General features: G+C 44.7%; 1 protein-coding gene across 2 annotated transcripts in view; it reads right to left on the bottom strand.

The window, feature by feature from the left end:
• Window positions 1–25,000, bottom strand: part of LOC109909700 (igLON family member 5) — a 157,915-nt gene that overhangs the window by 18,327 nt on the left and 114,588 nt on the right. For both annotated transcript variants that reach the window (XM_020508712.2, XM_031791011.1), the window contains exons 2-3: window positions 11,105–11,183; window positions 99–331 (exon numbers count right to left, since the gene is read on the bottom strand). In XM_020508712.2, the coding sequence (XP_020364301.1) occupies window positions 99–331; window positions 11,105–11,183 (312 nt within the window). The remainder of the gene's footprint in view (window positions 1–98; window positions 332–11,104; window positions 11,184–25,000) is intronic.

Genomic DNA, 25,000 nt, shown 5'->3' with positions numbered 1-25,000 from the left:
TTCATTGATATATGCAACCAATGTCAGACATGTTAGGATGATTTGGGCTTGAGATTTAAAACAATGTTTTATTCTATCCCATCTTTACCCAGACTCACCTTGGACAATGAGGAAGACGTGGGCTATGCGGGGCTTGTTGCTGGCCTGGAAGCTGCAGGTGTACAGCCCCTCGTCAGCCACCTCCACCCTCTCTATCTGGATGGAGAAGTCACTAGTGTTACTGTTGACCAGCGACACCCGTCTGTCCAGCGACCACTTGTCTGTCCCCGCAAACAGGATGTTTGAGCGGTTCAACCACGCCTTGTGGGTCACCTCCTCGTCGATTTTACACCTTTGAGATGGAGGGGGGGGGGGGGGGGGATGAGACAAGACCCAGATCATTTATTAATAATCATCTATTTCACTTGAATAGCGCTTTTCATTACAGAAAATAATCTCCAAGCGCATAACAATTAAAACCAAGAAACAACACATTTAAATTTAGATGGTAGATGGATATTGAATGTCTCTATTTGGCATGGGATGAAAGGCTGGGAGTTGAGGCAGTTTGGATTGGAAAGGCAGTGTAGCTTCAGAGGAGGGAGGGGGCATCAGTAGAACAGACAGAGAGAAACAAAGACAGTCTGACAAACAGGCCCGGAGCGCTTTTTCAGTGCACCGCATCTGCTTTTCCTCCATATGACCCGCTCTTCCGTAAATACTGGTCCTCCATTGCCTGGGTAATGCTACGGCTGCTGAAAAGTGCACGAAAAGCCACCACATCTTGGCAGTGGTTAAGAACAGTCCCAGAGCCTCTTCTGCCATCTCTGGCCACAGCATCCAGTACTTGTTTTAATTCTTCTCGATAGATGAAGCTATAAAGCCGGGGCTGCATTATTTGAATCCAAAAGCCAGTTAGCTAGCTAACTATAAGACAAAAATATGACTTTTGATCCCAATTCTGCAACTCTGAGACTCAAGACCACAAGATGTACAGTAAGTGATCAACCCCCACAACAGTCAACCCTCTCCCCCTCCAAAAAACAACAAAAAAGTACATAAGTACAATATTTACAGAGCTCTCTGCCTAGGTGACCACACGGCGCCAGGGAAACTACGGAACATACTATACATATATTGAGGTGAGTCTGTATGTGCTTATGTATGAACAAAGATAGCATAGACATTTTTGAGGAGGAGCAGAAGTGAACCCTGGAACCCCAAAGAACTTCCGATGCGTTTGAAAACAACTGCTGTTCCATCGCGGCTGTAAAAGGCTAGCTAGATAAGCTAGCTAACGTAGTGTAGTTGTTTTCCCCTGCTTAAAATTACAACCGAGGACAAATCTATTTTTGAAAATGAAAGTTGACAGATTTCCCAAAGAAGCATCGCAAAACAATTGCCTGCATGGAAAGTAAAATTAGTAGCGGGAGGTGGCGGCTCCAGAATGATGTGTATAGTTATAGAACAAGACGCTGCACGCTGTTAAATCTCCCAATTCACAGATTTATTGACAACGTTTTGATCCGAAACGGATCTTGGTCAGGTCAAACTAACTGAGTGCTCATGTCCCAAAATATACACATTTCACCTCATGTGACCATTTGCGGACATGACGCATGGTGGGTGCAAAAACAAGTTGTGTATCTCTAATAATTTAATAACAATGAGATGGGTACACATAGTAGTTCCAGAAAATAATATATATTTACAAAATGACCTAGTGGGTAACCTGGAAGGCAAGACAAATCAAAGTGACATATTAATGTAAACTCTAGGAGACGTGGTACACAAATGGTGAATCTAATACAATTCTCTAATACAATTCTCCTCAAATCTAGAAGTTTTAACATGTTCGATGCCAATGTGTCTCAAAGAGCTAATGTTGTGACGAGCCTCCATGAAATGCGCAGCCACAAGGTTTCTCTGATCAAGGGTCCTGATATGACTCCTGTGTTCTGCTATCCTTGTTTTCAGAGCTCGTTTTGTTTTTCCTAATTAGCATAGACCACAAATACACATGATCAGGTATATCACATTTTTTGTATCTTAATGGCCTTGCCCGTAATAGGGTGATTGAACATTGTGCATTTGTTCGTAAAGTTACACTGGGTACATCCGCCACATCTAAAGTGACCGTCTGGCACATTGTCTAGAACGGTATCACGTGCCACTGGAGGAAGATCAGACCTCACCACTGATGTTGGGGGAGCGTTTGAAGACGACCCACGGAGGCTTTAACCTTTTTTCCCCAGTTGTGGATCAGTGCTCAATATGTGCCAGGGCTTTTTAATGATGTGGTCAAACTGTTTACCAAGTGGGGAGTATTGAAGGAAGCATTTAACACGTTGGTCAGGAGGGTGGGGAGGTTTTGGCATGAGGCTGTCATCCTTGGTCATATTTTTATAACGTTCCCTTGCGTCTTGCAGCCATTCCTCTGGGTAACCCTGCTGTCTGAAACGCTAATCCAGACAGTCGGCTTGTTTGTCATATTCACCCGGTGTACTACAAATCCTGCGTATGCAACTGTATTGGCTAACGTGGAGGCTCTTTTTTTAGGGGTGTAGGGTGGAAGCTGTCTCCTCATAACAGGGAATTCCTGTCTGTCGGCTTCTTGTATAGATCCGTGCTAAAACCCTCCCCTCCCTCTTAATCAAAATGTAAAGAAAACGTATTTCATTCGCATCAAAGGTGAGGGGGAATTTCAAAGGTTTACTGCTTGTATTGATTAAGGAGTGGAATTGATGAAGTTCTCCTGCTGTGCTCTGTAATAGAACGAATACGTCATCAATGAAGCGTTTGAAGGCCCAAATCCCTGTCATTTGCGTGAAGAGAAGACGGGAAAAAAAGAGGACAGAGGTCGGGCTGCAGTCTGAGGATTCTTTAGGCGATTGAATAAACCCCCATTGCCATCCGTTCTCCTAGCTAATATGCAATCATTGGAAAATAAAATCGACGACCTACGACGAAGATTAAACTACCAACGGGACATTAAAAACTGTAATATTTTATGCTTCACCGAGTCGTGGATGAACGATGACATTATCAACATACAGCTGGCTGTTTGTATTAATGTCCCGTTGGCAGTTTAATCTTCCTCGTAGGTCATCGATTTTATTTTCCAATGATTGCATGTTAGCTAGGCAGGATAGAACAGCGGCGTCTGGTAAGGCAAGAGGGGGCGGACTATGTTTATTTGTAAACAACAGCTGGTGCACGATATCTAAGGAAGTCTCAAGGTTTTGCTTGCCTGGAGGTAGAGTATCTCATGATAAACTGTAGACCACACTATCTACCTAGAGAGTTTTCATCTGTATTTTTAATAGCTGTCTACATACCACCACAGACCAATGCTGGCACTAAGACCGCATTCAATTAGCTGTATTTCGCCATGAGCAAACAGGAAAACGCTCATCCAGAGGTGCTGCTCCTAGTGACTGGGGACTTTAATGCAGGGAAACTTAAATCTGTTTTACCAAATTTCTATCAGCTCTCCCTTCACCCTCCATTTGGCAAATCTGACCATAATTCTATCTTCCTGATTCCAAATCAAATTAAAGCAGGAAGAACCAGTGACTCGGTCAATAAAAAAGTGGTCAGATGAAACAGATGCTAAGCTACAGGACTGTTTTGCTAGCACAGACTGGAATATGTTCTGGGATTCCTCCGATGGCATTGAGGAGTACACCACATCAGTCATTGGCTTAATCAATAAGTATATCGATGACATCGTCCCCACAGTGACCGTATGTACATACCCCAACCAGAAGCCATGGATTTAAAGGTTACATCCGCACTGAGCTAAAGGCTAGAGCTGCCGCTTTCAAGGAGAGGGACTCTAACCTGGAAGCTTATTAGAAATCCCGCTATGCCCTCCGACGAATCATCAAACAGACAAAGCGTCAATACAGGACTAGGATTGAATCGTACTACACCGAATCTGATGTTTGTCGGATGTGGCAGGGCTTGTAAACCATTACAGACTACAAAGACTACAAAGGTAAGCCCAGCTAAGAGCTGCCCAGTGACACAAGCCTACCAGACGAGCTAAACTATTCTCCACTCCAATTTGCATACAGATCTACAGATGACGCTCTCTCTATTGCACTCCACACTGCCCTTTCCCACCTGGACAAAAAGAACACCTATGTGAGAATTCATTGACTACAGCTCAGCGTTCAACACCATAGCTTATTGATTAGCTTTGAGGGCACTAAGGGCCCTGGGACTAAACACCTCCCTCTGCAACTGGATCCTAGACTTCCTGATGGGCCGCCCCCAGGTTGTAAGGGTAGGTCACAACAAATCCGACACGCTGATCCTCAACACAGGGACCCCTCAGTCCCCGCCTGTACTCTCTGTTTACTCATGACTGCACGGCCAGGCACGACTCCAACACCATCATTAAGTTTGCAGGTGACACAACAGTGGTATGCCTGATCACCGACAACGACGAGACAGCCTATAAGGGAGGAGGTCAGAGACCTGGCCGTGTGGTGCCAGGATAACAACCTCTCCCTCAACATGATCAAGACAAAGGAGATGATTGTGGACTACAGGAAAAGGAGGACCAAGCATTCCCCCATTCTCATCAAAGGGGCTGTGGTTGAGAGCGTCCAAGGTCCTCACCAACAAACTAACATGCTCCAAGCACACCAAGACAGTTGTGAAGAGAGCACGACAAAACCTATTCCCCCTCAGGAGACTGAAAAGATTTGTCATGGGTCCTCAGATCCTCAATAGGTTCTCCAGCTGCAACATTGAGAGCATCCTGACTGGTTTCATCACTGCCTGGTATGGCATCTGCCCGGGCATCCGACCATAAGGCAGTACAGAGTACAGTACATCACTGGGGCCAAGCTTCCTGCCATGCAGGACCTCTATACCAGTGTCAGAGGAAGGCCCTAAAAATGGTCAAATACTCCAGCCACCCTAGTCATAGACTGTTCTCTCTGCCTCAGCACGGCAAGCGGTACCAGAGCGCCAAGTCTAGGTCCAAGAGGCTTCTAAACAGCTTCTACCCCAAGACATGACTCCTGAACATCTAATCAAATGGCTACCCAGACTATTTGTATTGCACCCCCCCACCCCACCCCATCTTTCACACTGCTGCTACTCTCTGTTATTATCTATGCATAGTCACTTTAATAACTCTACCTACATGTACATATTACCTCAATTACCTCGATTAACCAGTGCCTGCGCACATTGACTCTGTACCGGTACCGTCTGTAAATAGTCTCGATAATTGTTATTTTACTGCTGCTCTTTAATTACTTGTTCTTTTTAATTTCTTATTCTTATTCATATTTTTTAAACTGCATTGTTGTTTAGGGGCTGGTAAGTAAGCATTTCACTGTGAGGTCAACACCTGTTGTATTCGGAACATGTGACTCATACAATTTGATTTGATTTGTTTCCAGAGTCTGATATGGTGCAAGAATGGATTGTTAGGGCTGAAAATCACGTTCCTCTCAAACAACCCCACATACAGATTGGCATAATTTGGTGCCATTTTACTACCCATAGCAGTTCCCTTCTGTTCAATGAATATGTATTTTTCCAATATGACAAATGTCTTAGTCAGAACAATCTGAGCAAGTTCAACAATACAGTTAGTGCTAGTGAGTGTACCAGTGGATCGATGACTAAGACAGGCTTCCCTGGTGGGGGATATTTGTACACAGGGATTCAACATCAGAGCAAGCCATAAGCGTCTCCCCAATGATATTGCGCATTGTCTCGAGGTTGTTAATTATGTCCATAGAACCGCGTACATATGCACGGAGTGACACCACACTGGGTTTTTAGAAAGAAATCTCCAAAAGCAGAAATATTTTCAGTCAATGAGTCAATGGTCACAATAGGTTAATTAAGTTAACCATCTATTCTAGCTAACGTCAGCTTGGAAGAGAGGGGGGGGGGGGTATTTCTGTGTTCATATTTAAGAAGGACATATGGATTTTTTTAGACATTTCGAATGGTTTAAAAAAAAGCATGCTAAGGGCAAATTGAGCCACTCTACAAATGATTACTAACCCAAACACAGTGGGGAACAATGAGGGCCTTCTTATAAAATAATAATTATGATTTGAATTATATTATTATTTTTAATTATGTTCGGATTTAATCTCTTCAGTTTTTGTTGGGAAGGGTTAACACTGAAGAGATAAAAGATCCAATCAGGATTTTTCTTTTGTGGTCTCTGGGGAAATCTAGCTAGATAAGTCAGCCATTGGTTAGGCCATCAGAAGCTAGACAGAAGGCATCTGCCATTCAACTGTGTTAGGGCAACATTTCGGAGTGACAGCGCAATCAACCAATCACATTTTGACTTGTAATGGGTGGGACCGATTTGACAAAAAAACATGTGGCTATTTCTGGCCTTCTCAAAGGCCAATAGGTCACTGCGCAAGAGAGAATGGTAGTTTGGCCTCCCGGGTGGCGCAGTGGTCTAAGGCTGTGCCACCAGAGATTCTGGGTTCGAGCCCAGGCGCTGTCGCAGCCGGCTGTGACCGGGAGGCCCATGGGGCGGCGCACAATTGTGCCAGCGTCGTTAGGGAGGGGTTGGCCGGCAGGGATATCCTTGTCTCATTGCGTACTAGTGACACCTGCGGCGGGCCGGGCACAGTGCACGCTGACCAGGTCGCCAGGTGTACGGTGTTTCCTCCGACACATTGGTGCGGCTGGCTTCCGGGTTGGATGTGCGTTGTGTCAAGAAGCAGGCTGGGTTGTGTTTCGGAGGACGCATGGCTCTCGACCTTCGAAAAGAGAGTGTTTCTTGGTAGTCTTAAACAAATCTACTTTCAAACAAAAGTATACACCTCACACACATGGCTATGGGCTTAAAAAAAGACACCTGTACCATGTGAGTGGAACACAAATAGCTGACTAACCAAGACTTCGGACCAAACATTTTCAATACCTGGTTTGCATACCCCTTGTTGCCTTAGTTAGCATTTTCTGGTAGATATCATACATTGAACCGGCTTTCCTACCTACCCTACCCACTACCGATGACATTCTTCTGTGAGCTGCTACATTTCGTAACCAGTTGAGAGCTGTGTGCGTTGGAATGCCCGCACATGTACAGCGCATGTGAATATACTTTGCATGCTTTGCGATTGTGCAGGCTACTTTGTGCATCATTTCACTATTGTACTACATAATCGATCAATCGTATATCTCCACTCCACTAATTTGATACGCATCAGTGGGGATTAAGAAGGGAATATACTGAAAGGAAAGTGGTATAAGGCTTGGACTTACATATAGCCTCCACTACACCACTGGCCCTCTGTGTTTTACAAAAAAGTTGACTCTCCTACATGAGTGCGCTGGTATTGCTGTTGATGCCTTTTCAGCATCATTACTTCAGTCACACACTGAAGGCCTAGGTCCGATAGGTTCGCCACTGAGCAAACATGGCGATAACACAGTGCATTCGGAAAGCATTCAGGCCCCTTCCCTTTTTTCACATTTTGTTACGTTACAACCTTATTCTCAAATGGATAAAAAATAAAATAATCCTCAATCTACACACAATACCCCAAAATGACAAAGTGAAAGCAGTTTATGAATTTTTGCACATTTATTCAAAATTAAAAACAGAAATAACTTATTTACATAAGTATTCCGACCTTTTGCTATGAGACTCGAAATTGAGTTCAGGTGCATCTTGTTTCCATTGATCATCCTTGAGATGTTTCTACAACTTGATTTGGAGTCCACCTGTGGTAAATTCAATTGATTGGACATGAGTTGGAAAGGCACACACCTGTCTGTATAAGGATCCCACTCTCGACAATGCATGTTAGAGCAAAAACCAAGCCATGAGGTTGAAGGAATTGCCCGTAGAGCTCTGAGACAGGATTGTGTCGAGGCACAGATCTGGGGAAGGGTACCAAAACATTTCTGCAGCATTCAAGGTCCCCAAGAACACAGTGGCCTCCATCATTCTTAAATGGAAAAAGTTTCGAACCACCAAGACTCTTCCTAGAGCTGGCCGTCTGACCAAACTGAGCAATCAGGGGAGAAGGGCCTTGGTCAGGGAGGTGAAAAAGAACCTGGTTGTCACTTTGACAGAGCTCCAGAGTTGCGCCGTGGAGATAGGAGAACATTCCAGAAGGACAGCCATCTCTGCACCATCTCTACCAATCAGGTATTTATGGTAGAGTGGCCAGATGGAAACCACTCCTCACTAAAAGGCACATGACAGCCCGCTTGGAGTTTGCCAAAAGGCACCTAAAGGACTCTCAGACCATGAGAAACACAATTCTCTGGTCTGATGAAACCAAGATTGAACTCTTTAGCCTGAATGCATAGTGTCACGTCTGGAGGAAACCTGGCACCATCACTAGCATGGTGGTAGTTGTGGCAGAATCATGCTGTGGGGATGTTTTTCAGCATCAGGGACTGTGAGTCAAGAACGAGGGAAAGATGAACAGAGCAAAGTACAGAGAGATCTTTTGATGAAAACCTTCTCCAGAGCGCTCTGGACCCTCAGACTGACATCCGACAATGAGACAAGATCGAGACACTCAAAATGTGGTCTCAAGACTGTCTCGAGTACTACAACACTGACTCAAAAGACTGTCTCGAGTACTACAACACTGACTCAAGACTGTCTCGAGTACTACAACACTGACTCAAGACTGTCTCGAGTACTACAACACTGACTCAAAAGACTGTCTCGAGTACTACAACACTGACTCAAAAGACTGTCTCGAGTACTACAACACTGACTCAAAAGACTGTCTCGAGTACTACAACACTGACTCAAGACTGTCTCGAGTACTACAACACTGACTCAAAAGACTGTCTCGAGTACTACAACACTGACTCAAAAGACTGTCTCGAGTACTACAACACTGACTCAAAAGACTGTCTCGAGTACTACAACACTGACTCAAAAGTTAGCTTGATCTGCAAGCTCTTTTTTTTAATGTGAACCTTTTTTTAATCCGTTTTTTTTTGCTATTGGGACTGGGCATCAAATTCCAGAGCCCTTTATTGCAGAGTTGGGTCACTGAGGTGGTCGGTTTTCAATTCACTAACACTTATCATGTGGTTTGTGCAGGCTGAAATTTGGTGAGTCGGATGTTATTTGTAAACTTTGAAATTAGAAACAAGCATGGTAACAAGCATTCGTTGTTACACCTCTGTAATTACAGGCTGCAATTACCACCAGTTACAGGGTAACTATGAATTATTACAATTGTTTAGAATACATGTTACATATGTAATTACACTGTAATAAGGACCCTTTAAGAAGTGTTACCATCTTTTTCATTAGACAATTAATGAGGCTAACCATGTTGATGGATACCAGATTAGACTTTTACAGCTACTGTACACGCGTCATGAGATGGATTAGTGCAAGCCCTACCCTTGTAATGAAGGTTGGCCTTAAAGTTTCAATATGCAGAAATTGCTTGTTTTCTGGTTGCTAAGATTCTAGTAGTTCGCCTAATTTCAGTTTATGTGACAAAACAAGCCGTGCAGAGAATCATTGTACCATCTGAACTGCTGTGAAATATATTTTAAATAACCAAAAATATTGTATTTTCAGCTTTCTGACATTAGTGTACAAAACCAAAAGCAAAAGATGCTAAAACGACTAAACATAAGAACAGCAAGCATAGAAATAGCGCACATATACCAGATCTACCGCGTCTTAGACTTGCTTTCAAAGACGACGACAGATCTATAACTCAAATTTCTATATGAATTTGGTCAGGTCGCAAATGTCACTATCATGACTGAGTGCGGAAAGGAATATTTTAAAGGTTCAATTTGAATTCATTTAAAAATGACATTTTGATCATCCTGTTGCAATTAGTATATGCAATTCAATATTATCACCACAAAGAGTCAGCACTAGCATTCGTAAACAAACCACTAGCCAGGTCTCGTAATGTAAGGTTGTTAATACATACCTAGCATAAGGTAGCGGTTCATAAAAAAAGACAGTATGTTTCTTCATTGAAACTACGAGGGCAATACACCTGGGTAAAATATAGTTGTGTTTTGGAGGAAGCAGATGAAGAGCTAGGAGAGACATTGGTGAGGGGGAGAGAAGGGCTGATAGTGGTAGTTACTGCTGCTACCTAACTTTTGATGTAAACAATGTGGCGGACCATTCTTGATACACACAGGAAATTGTTTAGGATGAAAAACCCAGCAGCATTGCAGTTCTTGACACACTCACATCGGTCAGCCTGGCACCTACTACCATACCTCGTTCAAAGGCATTTCAACATTTTATGTTGCCCATTCACCCTCTGAATGGCACACATAAACAAACCATGTCTCAATTGTCCCAAGGCTTTAAAATCCTTCTTTAACCTGTCTCTCCCCCTTCATCTACACTGATTGAAGCAGATGGGGGTCATAGCTTTCACCTAGATTCACCTGTTCAGTCTGTCATGGAAAGAGCAGGCGTTCCTAATGTTTTGTACACTCAGTCTATACGTATGTATGAATATAAAAATTATTTTGACTTTGGAATGTAATTTTCACAGTTTCTGAACTAGAAATGTTTTGTGACATTATGACTACAGTACTGTCCTTCACCACTAGATGTCCTTAGAAGCTTCAGCTGGGGACCAGGCCAGGAGAGGATAAGCCTGAGCGCTTATGTTTAATTGATGTGGCCAGGGTAAAAAAAAGAAAAAAAAATAATTCTCTGTGAGGTAGATCACACGGTCTCCAGTGAATAAGCCTCATCTATGCCAGTGATATTACCTTTAATCGCCCATGCAATGAATAGATGAGCCTGTAAGTATGAAAGGGCATCATATATCAACTACAGGAGCCTGTGGCGGTCTATGGTTCTGGGGCAATATGAGATGACAGCGATGGCGACCAGATTTGGAATGACACCTGACCGCGGGTTAAAGAGTTCAAATGTTGATAGACAGTAGGCTTTTATGAAGGCCTCGAAGTCCAGGATATTGACAAGATGGCAGTTTTGCTGAGGAACATTGTTCAACCTAGTTGGGGTATACCTCATGGGGTTTGTATGACATTGGATTGGCAATTAAGTTGGCATGATGACAGGTGAAGAAAAACGAACAACTTCAACATGTAATTAGTAGGTGCAGGTGTAGGATCAAAGAGTTACCTCAGAATGATGCTCTCTCCTTCCAGCACTGTAATGTTGTCGGGCAGGGGGCCGAATTCGGCTCCGTGCACACTTGGCCCTGCCAAGGAAGATGAGAGAAGAGAGGGAGGAGGGTGAGCATGATGCCGTTGTAACAACAACAGACGGTCCATTCGCATTCTCAATCCCCAAAATCCCCTGGTTGGCATCTCAGCCGCCGCGGTGCTGAGTACCTCATTGATCCAGGTCAGGCTGGATGTGTTTGGTGGTTTACTTAGTTATTTGTCATAAATATACAAACAAAGGTGTTGTAGCGCACTGACCCCCTGTATTATTTGAATAATGATTTGTCCCCCCCCCCACCCCATGTGTGTGTGTGTCTCATTGAACAGTGTTGATAATGAGCCAGGGGAAGAGGAGGATTCACGCAGGGACGTCAGAGCGTGAAATGAAGGGACACAAACGGCAACAGGAGGGATGTGTACACTGAGGCTCACCCTGCCTGCAAATAGACACACGCACACACACACCAAGACAGTCACACAAACACACACTACCACAGGAAAGAAACTAAATGGAAAACTGGGGTTGATACGTGTTGGGCATCGCGTGTCTATGAAAATGCCAGTTTCGTTACAAATTTAACCAGAACCATGGTTAATACACATTCACTAATACTGACTAACTTTCTAGGAAATTAACACAGGTCTCATAATCAACCTCTCAAGCACAAGCCCACGTGCTAGTGAGTAGCCAGCTAATCTTTATACTTCCAAGTTTAGCCAACTTGGCTCTATTTGCTAGATGACAAGGTGGAGCAGTTGAATGGTTATGAACACCCCCTTCTGTCCGTCTCCAACTGTTTGGACAGCGTGCCAGCTTGTCCACTTTGTTCAGAATGGGAACGAGTTTCCAATTCCTTATATGATAGTGTTTGATGATTTTAGCACAATTATAAAACACAGACTAGACAGCTAGCGTAAGTCTTTGGCTACAATGTTACTAGTGGGACATGGTACCGCAATGAACCGCGCGACAACCTGAGCATTCCTTTTCCAGAATCAATGTTCATTGATACTCCTGTTTTAGTAGTGCCTGCTCTACCTAAAAAGGGTATCAATAGAAAGGTTCATTTCTCCTCTATTACAGTAAAATAATGACTCAATGTGTTTCGGTGTCGATACGACCGATTCTGACCAAACCTCAAATGCAAATGCAGAGTTGAAACAATAGTGTGTGATTGCTGCCAATTGCCGAAGACCTGCCCTCGCCAACGTTAACAGAACTGTGGGAAAGCAGTGCCTGACAGGTGGAGGCGAAGGACACTGTCTACCGGTGTCCTAGCTACCTATCCAGCCTGCTGTGTACCAGAGTCCTAGCAAAACAATGTACCAATAGAAGTATAAAGAGGTGTTCCTGCAGATGCAGGAATTAGACTTGGGCGGTATACCGTATATACCATATACCGCATACTCCGGTATTTATTTGGAAATAGCCACAGGATGTTTTTTCAATACCGGTATTGACGGTATTTGAATATTTGTAACTACTTTTTAAGTATATACCTGCAGTCAATTTGTGCAATACGTTAGAAGATGAAGCAGGTGTGTCCGGCTGTGTATTGACAGGGGTCGCGTTTATTGAAAGTCAACAGTGTTTTTTTTGTTTGTTGCTTCAATAGAGTGATCAGGGACTTGCAACTACAATTTTCTGTCACAGAAAATACATTAGTGCAACACAGAAAATAGCCTCATTTTCATTAGATGACAACAGAAGTGCAACGCTATTTGGATGGCAGCCACACAAGTAGGCAAAAACTATACATGGCAGTCATACTGTATATATCATAGAAAGAATGTAGCCAGCTACATTTCCTAATGTTTTTTGTTCAAGTCTTGCATTTTACTGGAGAAAAGTAGGCTAGCGACACCTATAAAAGTAGCAGAGAAAAGTAGCTACACGTCAGTCAGAACACTGTCTGCTGATAGAATGCCCGTTCGTGAATTCTCATCCAAGTGGATAAAGGCAACTGAAGCACAAAATCAGTTCTGATGCCCAGCAGAAACTCCAATAAGTAAGCATTTGAGATCTGCGTTTACAAAACGCAGCAAGATATTTCTGATGCGTGTCATATTTGTTTTGCTGGATGAAAAACCAAGCATTCTGCAATAACACGATCCCTAAGTTTAACTTGCTAGTTATCTAAGTGGCTGAATTAATAAGGTGACAGGGCATCATATCGTGTTGGCTTTCTGCTGTGTTCGAGAAGTCAAAGCCCCTTTGGATGAGTTATCTGTGCTGTCACTGCTATTTTTAGACATTCTTGCATTTTTTTTCTCCTCTCGGTTCTCGGCCAGTCTGCTCCTCCCCCATCTTCTCACAGAGCAGGCAGGCAGGTTGCCCTAGCGACTCCAGACTCCTCACAGACACAGGGTGTATGCTGCTCCAGAGCTAGTACTCTTCATTTACACAATGTCTCTCATTCACATTCGCTTGTAAATGTCCAAACTTACCAAAAATGGGGTTCGGGTTGCACCCTTCTCAGCTGAAACTGCTCCTCAGAGAGGAAGAACTGCTCTCTCATCTTTGTTGTTGTGAGTGACAGGGGGAGGGGCTTGGTGTGTGTGTGTGTGTAAATGATAAAGTTGCACACAGCATAGAAGGAGCGAAGGAGATGAGACCAAAAAGACAACATGAGAACAAACGGACATAAAAGCTCATGTTTTCAAAATGACGAGGCTACAGTACTGCTGAAGCTTCCTCTCCTTCAATTATATTTTGGAAATATGCATCAACTGACTCTGCAAACAAAGATAACAGCAGCCATACAGTGCTCTCTTAGCAGTGATATACTGAGGCAGGTCTATACTCTGCATGACACCAGCTCTGTCCCTCCCTGCCAAATGTCAGCATGCGCATCAAGTCCACCCTTACGGTGCCCATATTATGACACCCTCACTGTCTGAGGGTCATGTCTACATTTGACCTCAAAAGTTTTTTGGGGGGGTTTTGCATTTTAGCTAACCCTAACCCTTTTCTTAACCTTAAACCTAATTATCCTAAACTGCAACGTTAATTCTCCTAACCTGCCGCATAAGATCTCCTAAACCTGCTACGAAAAGCCCACTTTGACAAAAGCGAAATCCCTTCTAGACAAAACCCTGTCTGAGTCCTTCCTAGATCGTCAACCAATCCCCCCTCCCTAACGTGTCCATAATATCTCTATGCCGGTGCTGCTGCTGCCGCCACCGCCTTGCCTCTAAGGTTTAATAAACAGCGAGTTATGAGAAGAAACGCTGTGCGGTCAGGAGTTAAGAAGCACCCGGAGGTTTGTCTGATTAATGCAAAGAGGTGCGCTAAGACAATACGCGCTTGGCAAGTGTAATTCCAGGCAGAGAGGGGTCTGAAACGTGACAGTCATAAGCAGTGCAGCATCTGATGGCCAATTGCTCACGCTTTTCATTTCAACACGGTCTCTTGGTGGAATCATGGCTTGATTGCACAGCGTAATGAAAAGGGGCAGGCATTACGATTCGCGTCACGATCTCATAAACAAATAGCTAAAAAAGAAGAAGAAGGTGAACCTAATTATGGATGGAAATGACGGTCAATGGCAATGGGAAATTAAGATGTATTTTTCCAAAGTATTGAAGTGAATACAAAGTCTAAACAGAGTCGTTGTATTAAGTTGAATATGAGTGTGTGTGTGTGTGTCTGAAGATCCACCAATTTCCATGGTCCTTCGAGACAGTTATTGTGTGTGCGCGCCTGTATAGTGTGTGTGTGTGCGCCTGTATAGTGTGTGTGTGTGTGCCCAGTATGTGCGCATTTGCTTTAAGTGTGTCAGCCACCAGCAAGGACAGGCCATCCCACAGTGAGAACTAATGGCACCTTGAAGGATGGAGAGGGATGGAGAATGTCCATGAAAATCCTCTGCTAAAAGCCATAATCACATTAGCGTGCTGCTTGCTGCTGTGCTATCTAGGCTGGCCAAGAAACCCAGGAAGGAAGAACACACTGGCTGTATCAGCATCACTACCTCTCACTGCATGGGGGAGGGGAGACATTAGTCATTGTGTCCAATGTACTGTATAACCAAGGCCTAGGAAATGTCACCATCGGTAGGTGTTTGTTAAAGGCCAACTGAATGCAAAGTGTTTCTGGTTGAAAACTGCCTATGTGGCATCGATGTTAGTCAGAAACACAAAAGTAGAAGTAGAATCACTTTGGTCATAAAGTCAGTATATTCCAAAACAGAGTTTTGTGAGATTTGTGTAAGTGAGGTCATCAGAACGTACACGAGGGTCTGGTTTGTTTTTACAATCACGCCCACTAACACAGGATTGTGCTAGGGATTTCTATGAAACTACCTTGGATATACTGTATCCTATACCATGCTTTGTGCACGTGCCACACTGCACAGTAGGCTATATTACTGTGCGTCCTCAGTTGTTCTTTCTTAGTGCACTGCATTGTTTACTAGGTTTTTATTTAGGTTCATTTAATTCAGTACCAGGGCTCAGCTCAAAGGCAGGTGGGACACATGCTGGAGCACACAGACGTACGTAGACACACACACACACACACACACACACACACACACACACACACACACACACACACACACACACACACACACACACACACACACACACACACACACACACACACACACACACACGATGTATGCATAAGCTGAAGCCAGAAAACAACACGTAGAAGGTTACACACCAGAGGGCTGCTATTCCCTATTCCCCACTCAATTCCCATTTTTACAGCTCAATTGTCACCTTGATTCTAAAACCTGTATCACCCTGCCTTTACCCTCCCTCACTGCACACAGTGTTAACCAGGTCAACACACACAGCCCACACTTACTCAGTCACACTCACCCACAGGCATGTGTATATTTACAAACAGAAACACACAGCAACTGAGTCAGTTATCGACACACAGAAACACACTCACTCATGCATACACGCCATCACAACCCCTGTCCCCTCTGTCACTCACTTAGAGCGTGCGCTGTGCATAAAGGCTGCCGCTTTGACCTTGGTAGGGGGGTGAAGGGCATCGCATCGAAGACGAGGAGCTAAAGGGGTGTGTGCGATTGTCTGTGGTGTCTCACCACTGGACAGTTGGATGTGCGGAGTCAGGGTCCTGTCAATTAAAAAACTACACAGTCGAGAAGGGGGGGGGGGGGGTGGAAGGGTTGATGGGGTGGACGAAGGACAGATGACGACAGAGCGTGAAAACACCTGCTAGAGTGCACATGCCCGCCACACTTCAGCATTAATAACACAGGGAGAGAGACGGAGAGAGAGAGAAGCAGCAGTCCAGGTGGAGAGATAGAGAGAGTAGGCACAACTACGACAACATAACCAACAGAAACGGGTCACAACTCCTGCTGCTCTGTCGCTCGCTGGGTGTGTACATAGTCCATGGTAGGCTTTGAGGGGACTCGTATGGTAGGTACACCTATAGCTCATCTCTTGGTAGTAATACCGTAGACTACTTTATCACTGATCTCAACCCAGAGTGTCTCGGAGCGTTCACAGTCTGACCACTGACACCCCAATCAGATCACATGCAAAATCACAGTCTACTTGAACACAGCAATATGCAATCATGAGGCATCAAAGCCAAAGGAACTGAATAATATTAAGACATGCTATAGATGGAAGGAAAGTAGTGTGGAAACTTACCAAAAAACAATTAGGTAACAACAAATTCAATCCCTGGACAAAACAGTTCGCTGTTATAGTGAAGGTATAAACTTGGCAGTAGAAAACCTAAACAGTATATTGGTTTCATCAAACCAATCTTACCAAAAACATAGAGACCCAGAAAACTTTAGTCTACTCCTTCAGTATGGTGAATCACTAAAATGATACAGAAACAACTTCGTAAAAAGAAGGAACAGCACGTCAGAAATCAGCTCAATGTAATTGAAGAATCCATAGACTAACCACTTCTGGAAAAATTGGAAAACACTAATCAAACAACAACAACAACAACAACAAGAGTTATCTATACAAAACTGAGACGCATGGATAAACCACTTCTCCAATCTTTTTGGCCCTATAACAAAGAACATGCAGCAAAAACATATATATGATCAAATACAAATCGTAGAATCAACTACTAAAGACGACCAGAACCCACTGGATTCTCCAATTACATTTAATAAACTACAGGACAAAATACAAACCCTCCAAACATAAAGGCCTGTGGTGTTGATGGTATCCTCAATGAAATGATCAAATATACAGACCACAAATTCCAATTGACTATACTTTAACTCTTTAACATCAATGTTAGCTCTGGCAGCTTCCCCAATATTTGGAACCAAGGACTGATCACCCCAATCCACAAAGTGGAGACAAATTTGACCTCAATAACTACTGTTGGATTTGCATCAACAGCCACCTTGGGAAAATCCTCTGCATTATCATTAACAGCAGACTTGTAAATTCTCTCAGTGAAAACAACGTGCTGAGCAAATGTCAAATTGGCTTTTTACCAAATGACCATACGACAGACCACGTATTCACCCTGCACACCCTAATTGACAAAGAAACAAACCAACAAAAACAAAGGTAAACTCTTCTCATGCTTTGATGATTTAAAAAAAAGCTTTTGACTCAATTTGGCATGAGGTTCGGCTATACGCATTGATGAAAATAGGTGTTGGGGGGAAAACATACAACATTATAAAATCTATGTACTCAAACAACAAGTGTGTGGTTAAATTTGGCAAATAAAATGTGGGGTGAGACAGGGATGCAGCTTAAGTCCCACCCTTTTCAACATATATATATATATATATATCAACGAATTGGTGAGGGCACTACAACAGTCTGCAGCATCCGGCCTCACCCTACTACAATCGGAAGTCAAATGTCTACTCTTTGCTGATGATCTGGTGCTTCTGTCCCCAACCAAGGAGGGCCTAAAGCAGCACGTAGATCTTCTGCAAAGATTCTGTCAGACCTGGACCCTGACAGTAAATCTCAGTAAGACAAAAATAATGGTGTTCCAAAAAAGGTCCAGTTGCCAGGACCACAAATACAAATTCCATGTAGACACCATTGCCCTAGAGCACATAAAAAAAACTATACATACCTCGGACTAAACATCAGCACCACAGGTAACTTCCACAAAGCTGTGAATGATCTGAGAGACAAAGCAAGAAGGGCCTTCTATGCCATCAAAAGGAACATAAAATTCGATATACCAATTAGGATCTGGTAAAAAATTATTGAATCAGTTTCAAAGCCCATTGCCTGGGGTCCGCTCACCAACCAAGAATTCACAAAATGGGACAAATACCAAATTGAAAGGGGAATACCTAGTCAGTTGTACAGTACAACTGAATGCATTCAACTTAAATGTGTCTTCTGCATTTAACCCAACCCCTCTGAATCAGAGAGGTGCGGGGGGCTGCCACAATCAACATCCACGTCTTCGACGCCCGGGGAACAGTGGGTTAACTGCCTTGCTCAGGGGCAGAACGACGGATTTTTACCTTGTCAGCTCAGGGATTCCATCCAGCAACCTTCCAGTTACTGGCCCAATGCTCTAACCACTAGGCTACCTGCATGCAGAATTCTGCAAAAGTATCCTCCGTGTACAACGTAAAGCACCAAATAATGCATGCAGTGCTGAATTAGGCCGATACCCACTAATTATCAAAATCCAGAAAAGAACCGTTAAATTCCACAACCACCTAAAAGGAAGCGATTCCCAAACCTTCCATAACAAAGCCATCACCTACAGAGAGATGAACCTGGAGAAGAGTCCCCTAAGCAAGCTGGTCCTGGAGCTCTGTTCACAAACACAAACACACCCTACAGAGCCCCCAGGACAACAGCACAATTAGACCCAACCAAATCATGAGAAAACAAAATGATTATTACTTGACACATTGGAAAGAATTAACAAAAAAACAGAGCAAACTAGAATGCTATTTGGCCGTACACAGAGAGTACACAGTGGCAGAATACCTGACCACTGTGACTGACCCAAAATGAATTAAAGCTTTGACTATGTACAGACTCAGTGAGCATAGCCTTGTTATTGAGAAAAGCCACCGTAGGCAGATCTGGCTCTTAATCTTAAGAGAAGAAAGGCTATGTGCACACTGCACACAAAATTTGATGGAAATTGAGCTGCACTTCCTAACCTGCCAAATGTATGACCATATTAGAGACACATATTTTCCTCAGATTAAACAGACCCATAAAGCATTTGCTTTTTGTTTCTTGTGTCCCAGTTTTGCCAGCCTGGTGCAGGTCTACAATTTTGTTTCTGGTGTCCTTTGACAGCTCTTTGGTCTTGGCCATAGTGGAGTTTGGAGTGTGACTGTTTGAGGTTGTGGACAGGTGTCTTTTATACTGATAACAAGTTCAAACAGGTGCCATTAATACAGGTAAAGTGTAGAGGACAGAGGAGCCTCTTAAAGAATAAGTTACAGGTCTGTGAGAGCCAGAAATCTTGCTTGTTTGTAGGTGACCAAATACTTATTTTCCACCACAATTTACAAATAAATTCATTAAAAATCCTACAATGTGATTTTCTGGATTTTTTTCCCTCATTTTGTCTGTCATAGTTGAAGTGTACCTATGATGAAAATTACAGGCCTCTCTCATCTTTTTAACTGGGATAACTTAAATACTTTTTTGACCCACTGTATATATATATATATATATATATATATATATTGAGAGAGGTGCAGCAGAACAGGTAGAGAGAGAGAGAGATGCAGCAGTACAGGTAGAGAGAGAGATGCAGAAGTACAGGTAGAGAGAGAGAGAGATGCAGCAGTACAGGTAGAGAGAGAGAGATGCAGCATTACAGGAAGAGCGAGGGAGAGAGATGCAGCAGTACAGGTAGAGGGAGAGAGAGATGCAGCAGTACAGGTAGAGAGAGAGAGATGCAGCAGTACAGGTAGAGAGAGAGAGAGAGATGCAGCAGTACAGGTAGAGAGATGCAGCAGTACAGGTAGAGAGAGAGATGCAGAAGTACAGGTAGAGAGAGAGAGAGATGCAGCAGTACAGGTAGAGAGAGAGAGATGCAGCAGTACAGGTAGAGAAAGAGAGAGAGAGAGATGCAGCAGTACAGGTAGAGAGAGAGATGCAGCAGTACAGGTAGAGAATGAGAAAGGGAGATGCAGCAGTAGAGGTAGAGAGAGAGAGATGCAGCAGTACAGGTAGAGAGAGAGATGCAGCAGTACAGGTAGAGAATGAGAAAGGGAGATGCAGCAGTACAGGCAGAGAGAGAGATGCAGCAGTACAGGTAGAGAGAGAGAGAGACGCAGCAGTACAGGTGGAGAGAGAGAGATGCAGCAGTACAGGTAGAGAGAGAGATGCAGCAGTACAGGTAGAGAGAGAGATGCAGCAGTACAGGTAGAGAGAGAGAGAGAGAGAGAGAGAGAGAGATGCAGCAGTACAGGTAGAGAGAGAGAGATGCTGCAGTACAGGTAGAGAGAGAGAGATGCAGCAGTACAGGTAGAGAGAGAGAGAGAGAGAGAGAGATGCAGCAGTACAGGTAGAGAGAGAGAGATGCAGCAGTACAGGTAGAGAGAGAGAGATGCAGCAGTACAGGTGGAGAGAGAGAGAGATGCAGCAGTACAAGGTGGAGAGAGAGAGAGAGATGCAGCAGTACAGGTAGAGAGCGAGAGATGCAGCAGTACAGGTAGAGAGCGAGAGAGAGAGAGAGATGCAGCAGTACAGGTAGAGAGAGAGATGCAGCAGTACAGGTAGAGAGAGAGATGCAGCAGTACAGGTAGAGAGAGAGATGCAGCAGCACAGGTAGAGAATGAGAAAGGGAGATGCAGCAGTACATGTAGAGAGAGAGATGCAGCAGTACAGGTAGAGAGAGAGATGCAGCAGCACAGGTAGAGAATGAGAAAGGGAGATGCAGCAGTACAGGCAGAGAGAGAGAGATGCAGCAGTACAGGTAGAGAAAGAGAGAGAGATGCAGCAGTACAGGTAGAGAGAGAGATGCAGCAGTACAGGTAGAGAATGAGAAAGGGAGATGCAGCAGTACAGGCAGAGAGAGAGAGATGCAGCAGTACAGGTAGAGAGAGAGAGAGAAGAGAGAGAGAGAGATGCAGCAGTACAGGTAGAGAGAGAGAGATGCAGCAGTACAGATAGAGAGAGAGATGCAGCAGTACAGGTGGAGATAGAGAGAGATGCAGCAGTACAGGTAGAGAGAGAGAGAGAGATGCAGCAGTACAGGTAGAGAGAGAGAGAGATGCAGCAGTACAGGTAGAGAGAGATGCAGCAGTACAGATAGAGAGAGAGAGAGATGCAGCAGTACAGGTAGAGAGAGAGATGCAGCAGCACAGGTAGAGAATGAGAAAGGGAGATGCAGCAGTACAGGCAGAGAGAGAGAGATGCAGCAGTACAGGTAGAGAAAGAGAGAGAGAGATGCAGCAGTTCAGGTAGACAGAGAGAGATGCAGCAGTACAGGTAGTGAGAGAGATGCAGCAGTACAGGTAGGAGAGAGAGATGCAGCAGTACAGGTGGAGAGAGAGAGAGATGCAGCAGTACAGGTGGAGAGAGAGAGAGAGATGCAGCAGTACAGGTAGAGAGAGAGAGATGCAGCAGTACAGGTAGAGAGCGAGAGAGAGAGAGAGATGCAGCAGTACAGGTAGAGAGAGAGATGCAGCAGTACAGGTAGAGAGAGAGATGCAGCAGTACAGGTAGAGAGAGAGATGCAGCAGCACAGGTAGAGAATGAGAAAGGGAGATGCAGCAGTACATGTAGAGAGAGAGATGCAGCAGTACAGGTAGAGAGAGAGATGCAGCAGCACAGGTAGAGAATGAGAAAGGGAGATGCAGCAGTACAGGCAGAGAGAGAGAGATGCAGCAGTACAGGTAGAGAAAGAGAGAGAGATGCAGCAGTACAGGTAGAGAGAGAGAGATGCAGCAGTACAGGTAGAGAATGAGAAAGGGAGATGCAGCAGTACAGGCAGAGAGAGAGAGATGCAGCAGTACAGGTAGAGAGAGAGAGAGAGAGAGAGAGAGAGAGAGAGAGAGAGAGAGAGAGATGCAGCAGTACAGGTAGAGAGAGAGAGATGCAGCAGTACAGATAGAGAGAGAGATGCAGCAGTACAGGTGGAGATAGAGAGAGATGCAGCAATACAGGTAGAGAGAGAGAGAGAGAGATGCAGCAGTACAGGTAGAGAGAGAGAGAGATGCAGCAGTACAGGTAGAGAGAGATGCAGCAGTACAGATAGAGAGAGAGAGAGATGCAGCAGTACAGGTAGAGAGAGAGATGCAGCAGCACAGGTAGAGAATGAGAAAGGGAGATGCAGCAGTACAGGCAGAGAGAGAGAGATGCAGCAGTACAGGTAGAGAAAGAGAGAGAGAGATGCAGCAGTTCAGGTAGACAGAGAGAGATGCAGCAGTACAGGTAGTGAGAGAGATGCAGCAGTACAGGTAGAGAAAGAGAGAGAGAGAGATGCAGCAGTACAGGTAGAGAAAGAGAGAGATGCAGCAGTACAGGTAGAGAGAGAGAGAGATGCAGCAGTACAGGTAGAGAGAGAGAGATGCAGCAGTACAGGTAGAGAGAGAGATACGCAGCAGTACAGGTAGAGAAAGAGAGAGATGCAGCAGTACATGTGGAGAGAGAGAGAGAGATGCAGCAGTACAGGTAGAGAGAGAGAGAGATGCAGCAGTACAGGTAGAGAGAGAGAGATGCAGCAGTACAGGTAGAGAGAGAGAGATGCAGCAGTACAGGTAGAGAGCGAGAGAGAGAGATGCAGCAGTACAGGAAGAGAGAGAGAGAGATGCAGCAGTACAGGTAGAGAGAGAGAGAGATGCAGCAGTACAGAGAGAGAGAGAGATGCAGCAGTACAGGTAGAGAGCGAGAGAGAGAGAGATGCAGCAGTACAGGTAGAGAGCGAGAGAGAGAGAGATGCAGCAGTACAGGTAGAGAATGAGAATTGGAGATGCAGCAGTACAGGTAGAGAGAGATGCAGCAGTACAGGTAGAGAGAGAGAGAGATGCAGCAGTACAGGTAGAGAGAGAGAGATGCAGCAGTACAGGTGGAGAGAGAGAGAGAGAGATGCAGTAGTACAGGTAGAGAGAGAGAGATGCAGCAGTACAGGTAGAGAGAGAGATGCAGCAGTACAGGTAGAGAGCGAGAGAGAGAGAGATGCAGCAGTACAGGTAGAGAATGAGAATTGGAGATGCAGCAGTACAGGTAGAGAGAGAGAGATGCAGCAGTACAGGTAGAGAGAGAGATGCAGCAGCACAGGTAGAGAATGAGAAAGGGAGATGCAGCAGTACAGGCAGAGAGAGAGAGATGCAGCAGTACAGGTAGAGAAAGAGAGAGAGATGCAGCAGTTCAGGTAGAGAGAGAGAGATGCAGCAGTACAGGTAGAGAGCGAGAGAGAGAGATGCAGCAGTACAGGTAGAGAGTGAGAGAGAGAGATGCAGCAGTACAGGTAGAGAGAGAGAGAGATGCAGCAGTACAGGGTAGAGAGAGAGAGAGATGCAGCAGTACAGGTAGAGAGAGAGAGAGAGAGAGAGATGCAGCAGTACAGTTAGAGAGAGAGAGATGCAGAAGTACAGGTACAGAGAGAGAGAGATGCAGCAGTACAGGTAGAGAGAGAGAGATGCAGCAGTACAGGTAGAGAAAGAGAGAGAGAGAATGCAGCAGTACAGGGAGAGAGCGAGAGAGAGAGATGCAGCAGTACAGGTAGAGAGAGAGAGAGAGAGAGAGAGAGATGCCGCAGTACAGGTAGAGAGAGAGATTGCAGCCGTACAGTAGAGAGAGAGAGATGCAGCAGTACAGGTAGAGAGAGAGAGATGCAGCAGTACAGTAGAGAGAGAGAGATGCAGCAGTACAGGTAGAGAGAGAGAGAGATGCAGCATGTAACAGGTAGAGAGAGAGGAAGAGAGAAGGAGAGATGCACGTACAGATAGAGAGAGAGAGAGATGCAGCAGTACAGGTAGAGAGAGAGAGAGAGAGAGAGAGAGAGAGAGAGATGCCAGCAGTACAGGTAGAGAGAGAGAGAGAAGAGAGAGAGAGATGCAGCAGTACAGGTATGGCAGAGAGAATGCAGCAGTAACAGGGTAGGGAGAGAGGAGAGAGATGCAGCAGTAAAAGGTAGAGAATGAGAAAGGGAGATGCAGCAGTACACGGTAGAGAGAGAGAGATGCACAGACCGGTAGAGAAGAGAGATGCAGCAAGTACCAGGTAGAAAGAGAGAGAGATGGCAGCAGTACAGGTAGAAAGAGAGAGAGATGCAGCAGTACAGGTTAGAGAGAGAGAGAGATGCAGCAGTACAGGTAGAGAGAGAGAGAGATGCAGCAGTACAGGTAGAGAGAGAGAGAGATGCAGCAGTACAGGTAGAGAGAAGAGAGATGCAGCAGTACAGGTAGAGAGAGAGGAGAAGAGAGAGAGAGAGAGAGAGAGAGAGAGAGAGAGAGAGAGATGCAGCAGTACAGGTAGAGAGAGAGAGAGATGCAGCAGTACAGGTAGAGAGAGAGAGAGAGAGAGAGATGCAGCAGTACAGTTAGAGAGAGAGAGATGCAGAAGTACAGGTACAGAGAGAGAGAGATGCAGCAGTACAGGTAGAGAGAGAGAGATGCAGCAGTACAGGTAGAGAAAGAGAGAGAGAGATGCAGCAGTACAGGTAGAGAGCGAGAGAGAGAGATGCAGCAGTAAGGTAGAGAGAGAGAGAGAGAGAGAGATGCAGCAGTAAGGTAAGAGAGAGAGATGCGCAGTACAGGTAGAGAGAGAGAGATGCAGCAGTACAGGTAGAGAGAGAGAGATGCAGCAGTACAGGTAAGAGAGAGAGAGAGAGAGAGAGAGAGGAGAGAGATGCAGCAGTACAGATAGAGAGAGAGAGAGATGCAGCAGTACAGGTAGAGAGAGAGAGAGAGAGAGAGAGAGATGCAGC

This window comes from Oncorhynchus kisutch, linkage group LG2 (assembly GCF_002021735.2).
Source record: "Oncorhynchus kisutch isolate 150728-3 linkage group LG2, Okis_V2, whole genome shotgun sequence".
NCBI lineage: Eukaryota > Metazoa > Chordata > Actinopteri > Salmoniformes > Salmonidae > Oncorhynchus > Oncorhynchus kisutch.
This window is presented reverse-complemented; position numbering and strand designations above follow the sequence as displayed.